This window comes from Drosophila miranda (assembly GCF_003369915.1).
Source record: "Drosophila miranda strain MSH22 chromosome Y unlocalized genomic scaffold, D.miranda_PacBio2.1 Contig_Y2_pilon, whole genome shotgun sequence".
NCBI lineage: Eukaryota > Metazoa > Arthropoda > Insecta > Diptera > Drosophilidae > Drosophila > Drosophila miranda.
Genome location: NW_022881614.1, coordinates 18,432,958 through 18,449,477, shown reverse-complemented (window position 1 = coordinate 18,449,477; position 16,520 = coordinate 18,432,958). Strand labels below are relative to the sequence as shown.

The 16,520-nt window shown below is 39.4% G+C and overlaps 1 protein-coding gene across 1 annotated transcript in view; it reads left to right on the top strand.

Moving 5' to 3' along the window:
- Positions 1 to 4,650: 4,650 nt before the first annotated feature.
- The window catches only part of LOC117185872 (trehalase-like), an 84,331-nt gene continuing 72,461 nt past the window's right edge, over positions 4,651 to 16,520 (top strand). Inside the window, exon 1 of the mRNA XM_033396956.1 lies at positions 4,651 to 4,991. Coding sequence (XP_033252847.1) covers positions 4,942 to 4,991 — 50 coding nt within the window. The 5' untranslated portion in view covers positions 4,651 to 4,941. The remainder of the gene's footprint in view (positions 4,992 to 16,520) is intronic.

Sequence of the window (16,520 nt, the reverse complement as noted above, 5' to 3'; positions counted from 1 at the left end):
ACTTCCTTTCTTATATAACTTCACTGCAGTTTCTGCAGCTTCCCTCCATCCTACGTATTGGTTTAATCCACCATTGAAAATTGGTAGGGATTCTATTACCTTTAATGTGGTGTCATCTTTTATTGTCTCGTCTATTGTTTCTGCCTGATAATCTGATACCTGATCGGATTTAGTTTCTATTTGTTGTTTTAAATTTACAATTTGCTCCTGTACTTGTGAAATTTGAAGTGCTATCAATTGTTTGACCAGATCTGCAGTGAGATCGGTCCTTGTTTGTGAGTTAATCATTTTTAGTTTTTCAAAATCTAAAGTTAGTTGATCCACCTTAAATTTTTCTTATATGTTTGTTTTTATAATCTAATATAACCTAATTGAACTTATATATTTATTAATACAACTTTTGCTCACGAACTATCCGGTAGGGGTCGTCCTTCTTAGTTTGGCTGACAGATCTTCGAACGGGTCTTCCTTCTTGATTTGGCTGACAGGTCTTCGAACGGGTCTTCCTTCTTAAATTTCTTTGTTTAACTGGGTCTTCTGCGGGTCTTCCTTCTTTGGTTTAGCTGATAGTTTCACTTTCTTTGTGTTTTGGTTTGGTTGGGTTTGTTTAAAAACTTTGGTTTTTTTTGGTTTTTTTGTATTTTTGAATTGTCTTGATTAGCTTTTGTATTTATTTGTATTTTGTATTGTATTTGTATTTGTATTTGTATTGTATATTGTATTTATTTTTGCACACCCTAAGCTCCGGTTTTTTTCTAACTTCACTGATATAGATTTAAGTAGAGGGTCACAAAGGATTCCGGGCAAAGGGTTTGCGCGATCTTAATTTTTAGCTCGACTTTGCGGTGTCGCTTCTGGATCAAGACTCACTTGAACTTTCTGATCTTTGCATCCTTGATCCCTTTCGGGAATAGTTTTTCTATAAACATTTCAATTGATTTCGCCATCCCGAGTATTGGATTTCGTCATCCAAAGAGAGAACTGTAAAATGCCTAAAGTGCAGGATCTGCAGAAAGCCGGGAGTGAGATTGTTTATGAGAAGCCGGGTGTGGGCAAACATTGGTCTTCCATTTAGGCGAGTGTCAAAGATTGGGATTGCGGCGGGAGCCCTTGAGATTGTACATCTTAGAAATCAATTAGGCGGAGGCCCAAGATTGAAATTGTTTTCGTTTTGGAAAGCCAAAGATTGTTTACAACTCGTATAAGAGCTCAATAGAATTGGGTACGTTAACTTGCATGCCTTGTGCTGCAGTAGGTTGATTAATAAAATCATTTCCTCCATGATTATGTATAGCATAAGTACATATGTACATATATATGGTACACCTAAAAAATATTTAAGTAATTTTAGAATTGAAAGAGTGTATGACGATTTCGGTGTTTCAAGGATAGTTTTCGTAACTAGTTTCTCTCGGCACTTCTATGAGTCAGAGTTTAGCAAAAGCTGCTGCTGATGTCATCATGCACAGCGAAAGCTTAAGAGGGAGCGAAAGAGGGTATATTAGTTTCAGACACAGCACTTAATATCGCTCTAGTCAGTTTGAGAAGATTAAGTAAATACGTAGAGTAGATAAGCATCGATGAGTTATCGAATATTGCTAAAGTCTGTTTGATTTCCTAGGGTACTTTGGACGCTCAACGACCGTTTTGGGCTTTCCCTTCTCAGTCTCTTTGGTTGTGCTTTCGTCATTTATGGCGTCATGTGTCGGATTTATTTGAATTTGTCACATGCGGGAAACCAAATCTACCAAACCGGATCACCAAAAGTTCTAGAGCAATGACTTCACCGCAGAGACACAAGACGAGGCACTAAAATATATGAACAACATGTGAAAATTATTAACTATTTCCATTTCAAATCTGGGATCAATTATGAAGCATACTTTTAGGATAAATGGTTATATGACTTCACCTTTTTCTTAGTTCGTTTTTGCTGGCTCCATCCTGGGGCCCTCCTCCTGGACACCCCCTCCTAGCAGGGTGCGCATTTATTTTCGGTATCCCCTTTTATCGCTTGGAGCTATCAAATGTTAGTCGGTGCCGTTCCGTTTCGCCGGTTGGCCGCGCTCCTGCGTCTCCGTTTTTAAAGACACGTGCAGACAGAGCAGAGCTTTTCAACGGAACGAAAATAATATGCGATAAACAAATTGTACTATTAGTAACAGCAAAAAAGTGCCAGGCAGTGCCAATTCTTGTGATAAGAGTCGATTAATTGCTCATTCCGCCACAGACTCGTACTATTGGTGTATTTATATCGCAGACCAGACACCTGAACAGACTTACATACTCGCCCATGTAATCGCATGGCAAACCATATGGCTGGCAGACGAATAAACAAAGAATAAATGGTGCTTGGCTCGATAAAGCTTTTACAGTATACCGTTTAATATTGGTGGTAACGTAGGCTGATCGTGTTACTGGATGGGATTCGGATTGCATTACTCGTAGCTTAGAGAGTACAATACCGTATGGATGAGCAATCATCGGAGCCTTATCTTAGATGTGAATATCGTTCAGATTTGCACTTTATAGACTGACGAGCCCCCAAAAGACCAACTGCGCAGATAAGCGGGCAAAAAAACAAGTTAACTTTGTTTACACTTTCCCATTTAGCTTTATTGTTCCATTTGCATAACAGCTTGACCTCTGGAATGTAACACCAGACCCGCACAGAACAGCATGCAAATGCAATTCTATTAGGGAATATTTTCGTTTTCTCTATTTCTTTAAATTGGAATAAATTAACACGATTAAATTAGGGTTTCCGTTCCTGTGCTTTGCACCACTCTCAAAAACAATTGCAAATCTGCTCGCAGGCTGGATGGGATGGGATGGGATGGGTATGGGCTGATTCAATTGGATTCAATTTACTCTCAGTTTCAATCCGGCCACTAGATTTTCTCAAAAGAAAGGCCTCCTCTTCCAAGTGTCGAGGGAGCAGGAGCAGACAATTGAGACTAAAGTGCCCTAGGGCAATCAACTCAACACTTCTATATAGATAAATGGATGTACAGGAATGGAATAAATAGCGAAGGGAAAAGTTTAATACACTGAAAGCCTGGCCACATTGTTTTCAAATGTATCTGCTCACGTGAAATATAAATAATTCTTATGAAATATTTATCTCAAAATTTAAGCAAAGGTTTGTGTGCATGCTCTTCTCTTGACGAGCCCCTTAGCACTTGAACACTTTTAAAAAACTATGCACATATGTATGTACAATGTATGTCCTATATATAAAGCGGTGTCTGGACATTCGACTATACTATGTGTATATGCTTTTGTGGTGAATATCTGAAAGGTTGAAAAACTGGTTTCACTTGCTCTCACTCTCTGAGACTTACCGAGATTTACCTTTTATTTCGAGTTGATTTGATAACTGATTTACTGTGAATTCGGAACCCTTTGATATGTTATATTTAACTTCTGAATAATGTGATTCGCACTTGGTAATGGAGTTGTTCCGATAACTTTCTGCTTATCTTTTGTGTCTCTCGTCTGCGCTGCGTGGCTGTTTGTACCATGTACATTGTACACTGATATCTTGAGAGAAAAATGTATTGTTTTGACAACATTTCTACACTCACATCATTTTTGGAACGGAACCGGTTTGTCTGGCAAGGTACCTACTTATGGTACTCAGGAATTGGCAAGGGCACCTTGAAAGTGACATAAATATAGTATGTTTGTGAAATGTTCCTAAACATTTTATTTAGGAGGTCGGTCTTTCTTGCTGTTTTACTGTCAACACGTCAGATTTCAGATTCTCTTGCAAATTGCATAAAACACGAAGGCCGTGAGAGTGCGAGAAGTACAAACAACGAAATTTTATGCAAGAACGAAGAGTATTCATATATCGGGAGAGGAAAAGGGTACAGTCGTGACGCTCGTCACACACGATGAGAACGAACCGGACCCCTCTTTTTTTTTTTTTTTTTTTTTCTCTTCCATATATACTATCCGACATGGGCTAACTTTCGTTTCTTCCCTTTTCTAGAGTGATAACTGATGCCAAGCCACGACGCTCAAGAGTTTGTTGAACAGTGTAAAACCACACAACCAACCCATGATGCAATTATACAAGGTGGTCTCGTCGGGAGCCGAAGTTCGTTCGTGTTGTCCCTTATCGTCAGTGCATGCTTGCTTGATGATGATGAAGGTTGTTCACGGACGAATTTTTTGATATATTCTTAACCCTTATGTCCCGACAACAACAAAATTATAAAAAGCATATAAAAAAAATACCACAGAATTAGAAGTAATCTTTATATATTATGTAAAAGCACATTTTAATATAACTAAAAATGTTGAAGAAAAATTATTAATGGCTGCATAAAATTTAAATATTAATATATCAGTAAAATCATTTTATTTTAAAATTTTAAAACCCACGGGCCTGCTAAGGGCTAATCAACATCAACATATACCGTCTCACTCAAACTCACTATACTATGTGCCCTTCACCCGCACTTATTGCTAGCATACGTTAAGGGACTAACTTTTGCCGACGAGACCACCTCGTATAATTGCATCATGAACCAACCAATGTGCTCTGCTCTCTCTTCTTCTCTCTGCCTGTGGGGCCACTTTTGGATATGTAATGCTAATGCGGTGTGGTGTGGAGAGCACGCGAGAGGTATGTAGAAGCGAAACTATTTAATAAACCGTAAGTTAGCGCGATCGTCATTCGGTGGCGAAAAAAGCTCGGACAAACAACAAGTGGGCCAAAAACGCTAACGCTGAAGACAAGCAAAAGCGGCAAAACGGAGCTAATAAAGTGATCGAAGTTCAGTGGCAAAGGAAAAAACAAGTGAACAAAACAAGACAAAAACAAAACGCAAGAATATTTTAGCCAAATTAAAATCAGTGTGTGCCACTCGCTGCGCTGCGGCTATTTGCAAATTGCTTGCCGCAACTCCAGAAACCATCCTTATCCGCACCATGGCTGCTCCAACGGGTCCTACCACCAATCACAAAATAAACGGAAACGGGTGAGTAGTTTTCTTTGGTGTGATTATGTTTTTTTTCAAAACGGTTCTGCGGTTGCATAAGCTGGCAGAACTGCAGAAATGTGCATTCGATTGCCAAGGAAAGCCATCTGCTCTGCTGTCTAGAAGAGTGCTTTCACTTTCCTCCCCTGTCCTGCCCCCGGGCCATCGGGAAAGTCGGCCAAAATGTCTCGCCAATCGGTATCGTATCCCATAGGGATACATACATATGTATAGTTTATAGTTTTATTTTAAATCGCTGCTGCTGCTATTTTGCTATTCTGTGATTCGGTGCCAATGCCATAGTTGTTGTTTTTCTCGATTCTGTTTTTGTTTTATCGCTTACTTACGCACACTGGTGGTGCCAGCCGGCCAAAATTTCCTCTGTCCTATGCGTTGATGAAAGGCTATTTGTTGTCATCATCAGAAGTTTTGTCGATCAATATCCAAAAGTACTGTAGCTGCCAAAAGATCTTCGATCTCCAAAGAAGGCATTTCCTTCTGATGTAAGGATGTACTTCTGTGCTGCCTAAAACTAAGTACTTCCCTTCGATGCAGCTATCGGAGAGTATTTAAACTTCGCTTTCGATTAGCTGACAACTGTTTTCATTTTGTTTTGCTTTTCGCTATTTGCGTTCTCAAGTGGTCTCCAAATGGAAAAGGGAGTAAATGGCATAATACCCGTGCACTAAGAAGAAGAGAGTAAGTCTCGTACTATTTCATTTATAGCTGAAGTTTAAAGGTTTTCGTTTCTGGTAGCAGCGGTTCTCAAGCGGGTATAAGCGTTAAGTGGACGTGTAAACAGTGTAATACTTTCGACAATTCCATGCACTTTCGTGACAAATGTGCACTGCAAATGCATTTAAAAGCAGTACAAAAATATATCAATATTTAACCTGCAGAGTTGTTAAGCACGTGTCGGACCCGATGTCACATACGACCTTGTGTTGGTGCCACCTTTGGAGTTTTTTAGTTGGCAACGGGCAAAAAGTACCCGACGTACAACAGGTGTGGGAAATATGAATCACTGGAAGAAATGCATGTGCATTTTGAGTTGTAAGAACTGAACTTAAGGACTGGTGTTATCAGCACAACGCGCCCCAATCTTCTGATAGGCGAGCCCCTTCATTGTTTTCTACGAATCCAAATTGCCCTGGCAAATCCGGTAATACAGGTAGCTGATTGCATGACTATCGACATTCGTACTTTCCAGTTTTCCAGTTCCGACGCTTGACAAATTCCATCCGTTTGCTTTTTCAAGTTGGCAGCGACGCTTAAAATTCCGGTTCCAGGCAATTTTACAGTACATATTTGTTTTTATTCTTTCTGGTAAAGTATTAACTATTAACGAGGGGGAACGTTGTGAGTTGCTGCGGAGACCGCAACTCTACATTTATACCCGATACCAAAGACTATACAATACCAAGATGTCGCATGAGGAACAAATGCTTTTTCAATTTTCGTTTGACGCTTCAAGGTATGGGCGCGCGGGGCTAGTACTTCAATTCTCTTTTACGCTACCTTCGCCTCCGAAGTGCTACTCGGCTTCGGTCAGCACGAGCTCGAGCCAACCCAGAAATATGCTTGTAGTTGTATATATGTGTGTATGTCCTAGGTCGGCATGGCTATAAGCCGGTTTCGCCCGCAGCATATACGGCTTTTAGCTTCACACACAAGCGCACTGAAAGCATGTCAGTGCCTGCGTGCCGAAACCGTAGGGCAGCGTGGTCGCTGATGTCTTTGGCGCGGCACAGTGGGGACTCAGCCGAAATAGTAAAAAAATTGTAAGAGTGCTTTAGATAAATTTAATGTACGCATCTAATAGAGAATTTTCCAATCGAATTTTCAAGATAGTTTTAGTTTAGGAGATATAAGCACACAAAGTTTAACATTTTTTCAGTGTGCAAATATTTATTGACTAACTAACTAATTTAGCAAGCTGAGACGGCCAAAGGTCCCACTGTGCCGCTCCAAAGACATCGGCGATCCGCGACCACCGCTTCGACGGTGAAGGCATTTCCGAACAGACGAAACCGTCGGGCAGCGGGGTCGCGGTAGAGACGAAGTACAGGCGAAAAGGGAACTGAAACCCCGAGCGCTCCCTCGTGCCTTTTGGGTCCTAATGTTAGGACCCGCCATAGAACAGCTTTTTGGTCGCTCATGCAACATCTTGGTATTGTATAGTCTTTGCCGATACTTAGTCAGTATGGCTCTCCTCCGGCAGACGCCGCTAATATTAAACGACACGACAAAGAGTGCGTGCGAGAGAGACAGAAATCAGTCTGAGCGTGACGTCGGGCGCTGCGTAGCCACTGCAAATTGATTTCTTGCTTTTGGCTACAAAAATGATCCGATCTGATCCAGATTCAGCAATCTGATAGATATGGTCATTATCTATGATTTTGGGTTTTTAGTTTTCTCGAATGTGCAATATTGTGGATGCAACAGATTTTCGTTCTTTGTGGGGGCGGAAGGGGGTGGGGCGAAATTCTGAGATATACGTTTTATAGTGAGATCTAACAGAAGTGCGGATACCAAATTTGGTTACTCTAGCCTTAATAGTCTCTGAGATTTTTGGATGCCCCAGATTTTCGTCCTTTGCGGGGGCGGAAGGGGGTGTGGCGAAATTTGGACACGAAACGGTCAAGGTCCGATATCACAGGAGTGTGCATACCAAATTTGGTTGCTATGGCTCTTATAGGTTCTGAGATCCTTGAACTCATATTTTGCAATTGGCAAAACAGACCATGAAACCTGTGTGTTAGAGAGAGACAGAGCGAGAAAGAATGAAATTGTTTTCTTGATTCTGGCTATAATAATTATACGATCTTGTTGAGATTTTACACTCTAGAACATATAGTCATCCTCTACGATTCTGCGTTTTTGGTTTTATCGTATCTTTAAAAATGTGGATGCCACGGATTTTCGTCCTTTGTGGGGGCGGAAGTGGGCGGGGCGAAGTTTTGAAATATTTTTGTAGCAGTGACATATCACAGAAGTCTGGATCCAAAACATCGTTGCTCTAGCTCTTATAGTCTTTGAGCACTAGGCGCTGAAGGGGACGGACAGACGGACAGACGGACGGACGGACAGACGGACGGACGGACAGACAGACATGGCGCAATCGACTCGGTGTAAACGACGTACAATCCTTTTCTTGGATCTTTGGGGGTCAACCCTCCGATCTGTTTTATTGGGTTTTATCTTCTGAATTTTACAATTGTGTTTTGGGCTTTTGTAAGCCAAAAGCCGCGGAGCTGCGCTGCCAGTGACGCCGGCAGAACTATGTGTTCTTATCTCTTATATGTTAGTATGTATATGTGTGAATATGCTCAGCGCCGTTGCAACGGCGTTGGCAGCGAGAGCGCGAGGGAAGATATATGTATGTGTGTATGCATGTATATTAGTGCCGTCAAGTCATGGGAACATGCTGATGCTGCACTTGGGTCGCTCGAGGCATTCTTGAGTGAATCGTAATACGATCACCCAGAATGTCTGGGACTTTATTGTTACGTAAACACTGAAACAAAGTGTTACAGTGTGTATTCTTTAAGTACCGTCGGTACAGTGGGTGTTCGAAATAAGGAATACTTTACTTTACTTTAATATGAGCATACTACATCTCCCTCCTTTTGAAAAATAACGTCATCTAATGAAGTTATTTTATTTTTAGCTTGTACTATATATACGAGTTATGTATTCTTAAAAAGAAAATTTATATATAGATTTTTTGTTTTTTTTTTTTTTTTTTTTTAGTCAATTATTAGAGTTATGAACTTTAATTAATATTGATAAAACTTAAAAGTTATTTGAATATAAATGCAGAATAGTATATTTTTATGGTTTATATTTATGTATGGCCATACTAAAAATGATTAATAATTGCAAATCTTTAACCTATCCTTATGGACTTTCTGAGTTTTGTTTTTATTATCGGAGATTATGACGTTATCTCTTTCTCCGATACTTTCTACTCTATATGGTCCTATATATTTAAAATCTAGCTTATGACCTGTTTAATTTTTCAATAAAACTTTATCTCCTACAGCTAAATTTAAATCTTTTAACTTTAAGTCATATAGCTGTTTATTTTTAATTTTATGCTCCTCGAGCATAATCCTTGCTCGTTTATATGCTATTTCTAATCTATATTTACTCTCTTTAGAGTAATCATGTATGTTATATAATTATATTCTATCTATAGTATTAAATTGAACTGGTAAGTTTGAAGTCTTACCGAAAACTAGCTCATATGGACAATAATCATGTGCCATAGAGGGGGTTGTATTAAAACAATATACGAAGTATTGCAGCCATACATCCCAATCTGATTTGTCAGCTGAGATGTATGAGCGTATGAACTCGTTAAATGTTCTGTGGCTTCGCTCCACGGTTCCTACAGTCTGGTGATGATGTGCAGTAGAAGTTATGTTTTTGATATTTAGATTTTTACATAAGTCTTCAATTATTGAATTTTTATATTATGTTCCCATGTCCGTAATGAACGTCTTCATTGGACCGTACTTTAGAATAAAATTTTCAAAAATAGCTTTAGCTACTGTATTTGCACTTTTGTTTCTAATAGGTATGGCAACAAGGTATTTTGTCAGGTCACATATTAAGGTGAATGCATATTCATTTCCTTGTTCTGATTTAGGAAGTGGACCGATCGTATCCACTATTACCCTATCAAAAGCCATGTATGGTGTTTCTGTAATAGTCAATGGAGTTATTGTGTGCTTGGTTACTTTAGCTTTTTGGCATTTTGGACATTTTCGTATGTAATTGGTTATTTCTTTAGTCATACCTTTCCAAAAATAATGTCTTTTGACCTTTGCCAAGGTTTTTGTTATGCCTGTATGTCCTCCTTGTATGGGATCATCATGTAATGTAGACAGTATTGCTTCTTTTTCTTTTTCATTATACCCGATACTCAAAATGAGTATTGGGGTATATTAGATTTGTGGTAAAAGTGGATGTGTGTAACGTCCAGAAGGAATCGTTTCCGACCCCATAAAGTATATATATTCTTGATCAGCATCAATAGCCGAGTCGATTGGGCCCTGTCTGTCTGTCTGTCTGTCCGTCTGTCCGTCCGTCCGTCTGTCCGTCCCCTTCAGCGCCTAGTGCTCAAAGACAATAAGAGCTAGAGCAACGATGTTTTGGGTCCAGACTTCTGTGATATGTCACTGCTACAAAAATATTTCAAAACTTTGCCCCGCCCACTTCCGCCCCCACAAAGGGCGAAAATCTGTGGCATCCACAATTTCGACGATACGAGAAAACTAAAAACGCAGAATCGTAGAAGATGACTATATCTTCTAGAGTGGAACCAGATCGTATAATTATTATAGCAAGAATCAAGAAAACAATTTCATTTTTTCTCGCCCTGTCTCTCTCTAACACACACGTAGCATAGCCGGCTTTGCTTAGAGTAAAACATTAGCGCCTAGATCTCAGAGACTATAAAAGCTAGAGCAACCAAATTTGGTATCCACACTTCTTATATATCGGACCGAGACGAGTTTGTTTCAAAATTTCGCCACACCCCCTCCCCGCACTCTTTGTCGTGTCGTTCAATATTAGCGGCGTCTGCCGGAGGAGAGCCATACTGACTAAGTATCGGGTATAACTGTAGAGTTGCGGTGTCCGCAGCAACTCACAACGTTCCCCCTCGTTTTTAATTAGGGTCACCGGGTTGAGTAGCGCTACTCTTATTGTTCGTAATATTTTATTGCCCATATTTTTAAAATTATCTATTGAAATGTATTCAAAGATATTTTCCCACGGTGCCACTTTGAGTTGGCTGATTTTTTGTTTACCGGCTTGCGTTTCAAGCCTTTGGAAAAACTGACCTAAGTCAAGGGTTCCATTAGTATACAAATCGCTAACATCATATCTTGCAGTAATTTTTTTTCCATGTTTGAAAAAACATAAATTATTATTTACATGCAAGGTCACTACTTTACGTACTTCGTCATTGTTGATGACTTCATATACGTTGGGCTTTGAAGCTTTTGTTAGAGATTGCCTAGGCAATTCTATTTGTTCTTTTCCTGCGCAGGATTTCTGTCTACTCTGTTGCCTGGTAGTGACTTTCAGGACTTTATTCGTTGTTTGTATGTTTTTCAGGTCTGTGATGGTTATTCTTGATAACGCATCTGCTACATGATTATCTTTACCCTTTAATTCGAGCCGCATGCGTGTGAGTTTTGAGCTGGGATTGACCATTGAAAATAGGTATGTTAGTGGTCTGTGATCCGTTTTTACTGTAAAGTGTTTAGCATAGATATATGGTCGAAAATGGGTAATTGCCCAATGAATTGCTGCTAATTCCTGTTCTGTAGTACTTTTGTTACTTTCACCTTTTGTGAATGAACGTGATGCATATGCTAATGGGAGTTGGAGTCCGTTATGGTTTTGAGTTAAAACCGCTCCACATGCTAGTTTACTAGCATCGGTGATTATGCACAATTCTTTCTGAAAATCTGGGTACTGTAACAGAGTGGGTTCCATAAGTTTATCTTTTAAATATTGGAATGCATTTTGACATTCAGTTGACCACTCAAAGGGGACATTCTTTTTACATAATCTAGTTATGTGCCGGGAATAGTCGGCGAAGTTTTTAATAAAACGTCTATAATAATTGCAAAATGCAATAAATCGTCTAGCGCTGTCCGCATCATGTGGGACTGGATAGTTTTTGATGACTGATGGCAAGATTCCTTTATCTGTGCATTTATGACCAAGAAAGGTCACTTCATGCATAAAAAATGAACATTTTTGTGGATGTAATTTTAGGTTGTGTTTCCTACATATCTCAAAAATATCTGTTAAGTTTTTAAGCATATGTTTTTCGGAACAACCCATGACTATTAGATCGTCCATATACAGGAAGGCTTGCGAAGCTTCAAGTCCAGAGAATGCTATAGTCATCATTCTTTGAAATGAATTCGGCGCTATTTTTAAACCAAATGGTAGTCGCGTGAAGCGATATGAGCCATTGCTCGTTGAAAAAGACGTTATATTTCGCGAACTTTCTTCTAGTTCGATTTGATGAAAACCTGACATTAAGTCAAGGCATGAGAAATACTTTGCTCTACCTAGTTGATCCAAAATGTCATCAATTCTAGGTAGTGGAAATTTGTCGGCCAGGAGTTTTTTGTTTATTTGACGATAGTCAACTACTAATCGCCATTTCTTTTGTTCTGAACCCGGAAGGGCTTTCTTTGGGACAAGTAGAAGTGGGCTGTTGTATTCTGATACGGATGGTTCGACAATATTGTCGTTGATTAATTTTCCTACTTGTTTTTTAATTTCCTCAACTTGGCTATGCGGGCTTCGATAGTTCTTTATATATATAGGTTCGTCATCCCTCAATCTCAATTTCTGTTTATACAAATTATTTGTTGTGATTGATTCGGTTTCAAGCCCGAATACGTCACTAAAATTGGTGCATAGTTTAGTTAATTGCTTCTTGAATTGTACTGGGAAATGTTTGCTTAATTCAGCTATGACAGTTTTTTCTCGAATTATTTGAGTTGTTTGAATTACCTTGTAATTCGAAAGTGATTCTTATTGTATGTTATTTATATGTACTAATTGGTTGGTACTGGTTGTATTCAGCAATCGGACAAATGAATTATTTTTTGAAGTTATTGTATTTGCTACATTAATTTAATTTTTATATTATTTGGTCGTATTATTAACCAATACTCCGCAGGTTTTAAGTCTATAAGGCAGTTTAATTCTTTTATGAAATCAATGCCTATTATTCCATGACACGGAATTGCAAAATTTTGATTAACTATATGGAAATTGTGTGGAATTATGTACTTATCTGTCTGTGGCTCTATTCGGGCAAGGCCTTGGGATGTTACTATACCTTCCCCTATTCCTTGAATATCTATTTTATTTTTTGTTTGAATGTCGTTAAATACATCTGAATTTTCTTTGAATAGTGATATATTGGCACCTGTATCTATAAGGAATGTAAGTTGTTTTCCTGTTTTTATACCCGATACTCAAAATGAGTATTGGGGTATATTAGATTTGTGGTAAAAGTGGATGTGTGTAACGTCCAGAAGGAATCGTTTCCGACCCCATAAAGTATATATATTCTTGATCCGCATCAAAAGCCGAGTCGATTGAGCCCTGTCTGTCTGTCCGTCCGTCCGTCTGTCCGTCTGTCCGTCCCCTTCAGCGCCTAGTGCTCAAAGACTATAAGAGCTAGAGCAACGATGTTTTGGATCCAGACTTCTGTGATATGTCACTGCTACAAAAATATTTCAAAACTTCGCCCCGCCCACTTCCGCCCCCACAGAGGACGAAAATCTGTGGCATCCACAATTTTAAAGATATGAGAAAACCAAAGACGTAGAATTGTAGAGAATGACCATATCTTTAAGACTGCGGAATCTGAATTAGATCGTATTATTATTATAGCCAGCATCAAGAAAACAATTTAATTTTTTCTCGCCCTGTCTCTCTCTAACACACACGTAGCATAGGCGGCTTTGCTTAGAGTAAAACATTAGCGCCTAGATCTCAGAGACTACAACCAGAGCAACCAAATTTGGTATCCACACTCCTAATATATCGGACCGAGACGAGTTTGTTTCAAAATTTCGCCACACCCCCTTCCGCCCCGCAAAGGACGAAAATCTGGGGATATTCAAAAATCTCAGAGACTATTAAGGCTAGAGTAACCAAATCCTGTTTGGTATCCGCACTCCTGTTAGATCTTACTATAAAACGTGTATCTCAAAATTTCGCCCTACCCCCTTCCGCCCCCACAAAGAACGAAAATCTGTTGCATCCACAATATTGCACATTCGAGAAAACTAAAAACGCAGAATCATAGATAATGACCATATCTATCAGATTGCTGAATCTGGATCAGATCGGATCGTAGCCAAAAGCAAGAAATCAATTTTCAGTGGCGCCCGACGTCACGCTCAGACTGATTTTCTGTCTCTCTCGCACGCACTGTTTGTCGTGTCGTTTAATATTAGCGGCGTCTGCCGGAGGAGAGCCATACTGACTTAGTATCGGGTATAACCGTAGAGTTGCGGTGTCCGCAGCAACTCATAACGTTCCCCCTCGTTTGGTTTATCTTGGTGTTCTGTTTTGGTTTTTTGGTTCAAAAAGCCGTTGGTTGTATTATTTATTGAGCCATAATTTTTAGCTTTTTTGACGCATTTTTTTTCCTCCTCGTCTAGCCCACAAAGAATGTTTCTTAAGAAGAACTAATATTAAAAAATCTAATAGAGCCAATTTATGCTCACGACATTCGCCTGTAAACCAAAGAGGAGTCTCATCTTGACATGCTTTTAAAATTAGTATATAAAGTATATATATTCTTGATCAGCATCAATAGCCGAGTCGATTGGGCCCTGTCTGTCTGTCTGTCTGTCCGTCTGTCCGTCTGTCCGTCCGTCCGTCTGTCCGTCCGTCCGTCTGTCCGTCCCCTTCAGCGCCTAGTGCTCAAAGACTATAAGAGCTAGAGCAACGATGTTTTGGATCCAGACTTCTGTGATATGTCACTGCTACAAAAATATTTCAAAACTTCGCCCCACCCCCTTCCGCCCCCACAAAGGACGAAAATCTGTTGCATCCACAATATTGAGGATACGAGAAAACTAAAAACGCAGAATCATAGATAATGATCATATCTATCAGATTGCTGAGTCTGGATCAGATCAGATCATTTTTATAGCCAAAAGGAACAAATCAATTTGCACTGGCTACGCTGCGCCCGACGTCACGCTCAGACTGCTTTTCTGTCTCTCTCGCACGCACTCTTTGTCGTGTCGCTCAATATTAGCGGCGTCTGCCGGAGGAGAGCCATACTGACAAAGTATCGGGTATAACTGTAGAGTTGCGGTGTCCGCAGCAACTCACAACGTTCCCCCTCGTTTTTAATTAGGGTCACCGGGTTGAGTAGCGCTACTCTTATTGTTCGTAATATTTTATTGCCCATATTTTTAAAATTATCTATTGAAATGTATTCAAAAATATTTTCCCACGGTGCCACTTTGAGTTGGCTGATTTTTTGCTTACCGGCTTGCGTTTCAAGCCTTTGGAAAAACTGACCTAAGTCAAGGGTTCCATTAGTATACAAATCGCTAACATCATATCTTGCAGTAATTTTTTTTCCATGTTTGAAAAAACATAAATTATTATTTACATGCAAGGTCACTACTTTACGTACTTCGTCTTTGTTGATGACTTCATATACGTTGGGCTTTGAAGCTTTTGTTAGAGATTGCCTAGGCAATTCTATTTGTTCTTTTCCTGCGCAGGATTTCTGTCTACTCTGTTGCCTGGTAGTGACTTTCAGGACTTTATTCGTTGTTTGTATGTTTTTCAGGTCTGTGATGGTTATTCTTGATATTATCTTGATTATCTTTACCCTTTAATTCGAGCCGCATGCGTGTGAGTTTTGAGCTGGGATTGACCATTGAAAATAGGTATGTTAGTGGTCTGTGATCCGTTTTTACTGTAAAGTGTTTAGCATAGATATATGGTCGAAAATGGGTAATTGCCCAATGAATTGCTGCTAATTCCTGTTCTGTAGTACTTTTGTTACTTTCACCTTTTGTGAATGAACGTGATGCATATGCTAATGGGAGTTGGAGTCCGTTATGGTTTTGAGTTAAAACCGCTCCACATGCTAGTTTACTAGCATCGGTGATTATGCACAATTCTTTCTGAAAATCTGGGTACTGTAACAGAGTGGGTTCCATAAGTGTATCTTTTAAATATTGGAATGCATTTTGACATTCAGTTGACCACTCAAAGGGTACATTCTTTTTACATAATCTAGTTATGTGCCGGGAATAGTCGGCGAAGTTTTTAATAAAACGTCTATAATAATTGCAAAATGCAATAAATCGTCTAGCGCTGTCCGCATCATGTGGGACTGGATAGTTTTTGATGACTGATGGCAAGATTCCTTTATCTGTGCATTTATGACCAAGAAAGGTCACTTCATGCATAAAAAATGAACATTTTTGTGGATGTAATTTTAGGTTGTGTTTCCTACATATCTCAAAAATATCTGTTAAGTTTTTAAGCATATGTTTTTCGGAACAACCCATGACTATTAGATCGTCCATATACAGGAAGGCTTGCGAAGCTTCAAGTCCAGAGAATGCTATAGTCATCATTCTTTGAAATGAATTCGGCGCTATTTTTAAACCAAATGGTAGTCGCGTGAAGCGATATGAGCCATTGCTCGTTGAAAAAGACGTTATATTTCGCGAACTTTCTTCTAGTTCGATTTGATGAAAACCTGACATTAAGTCAAGGCATGAGAAATACTTTGCTCTACCTAGTTGATCCAAAATGTCATCAATTCTAGGTAGTGGAAATTTGTCGGCCAGGAGTTTTTTGTTTATTTGACGATAGTCAACTACTAATCGCCATTTCTTTTGTTCTGAACCCGGAAGGGCTTTCTTTGGGACAAGTAGAAGTGGGCTGTTGTATTCTGATACAGATGGTTCGACAATATTGTCGTTGATTAATTTT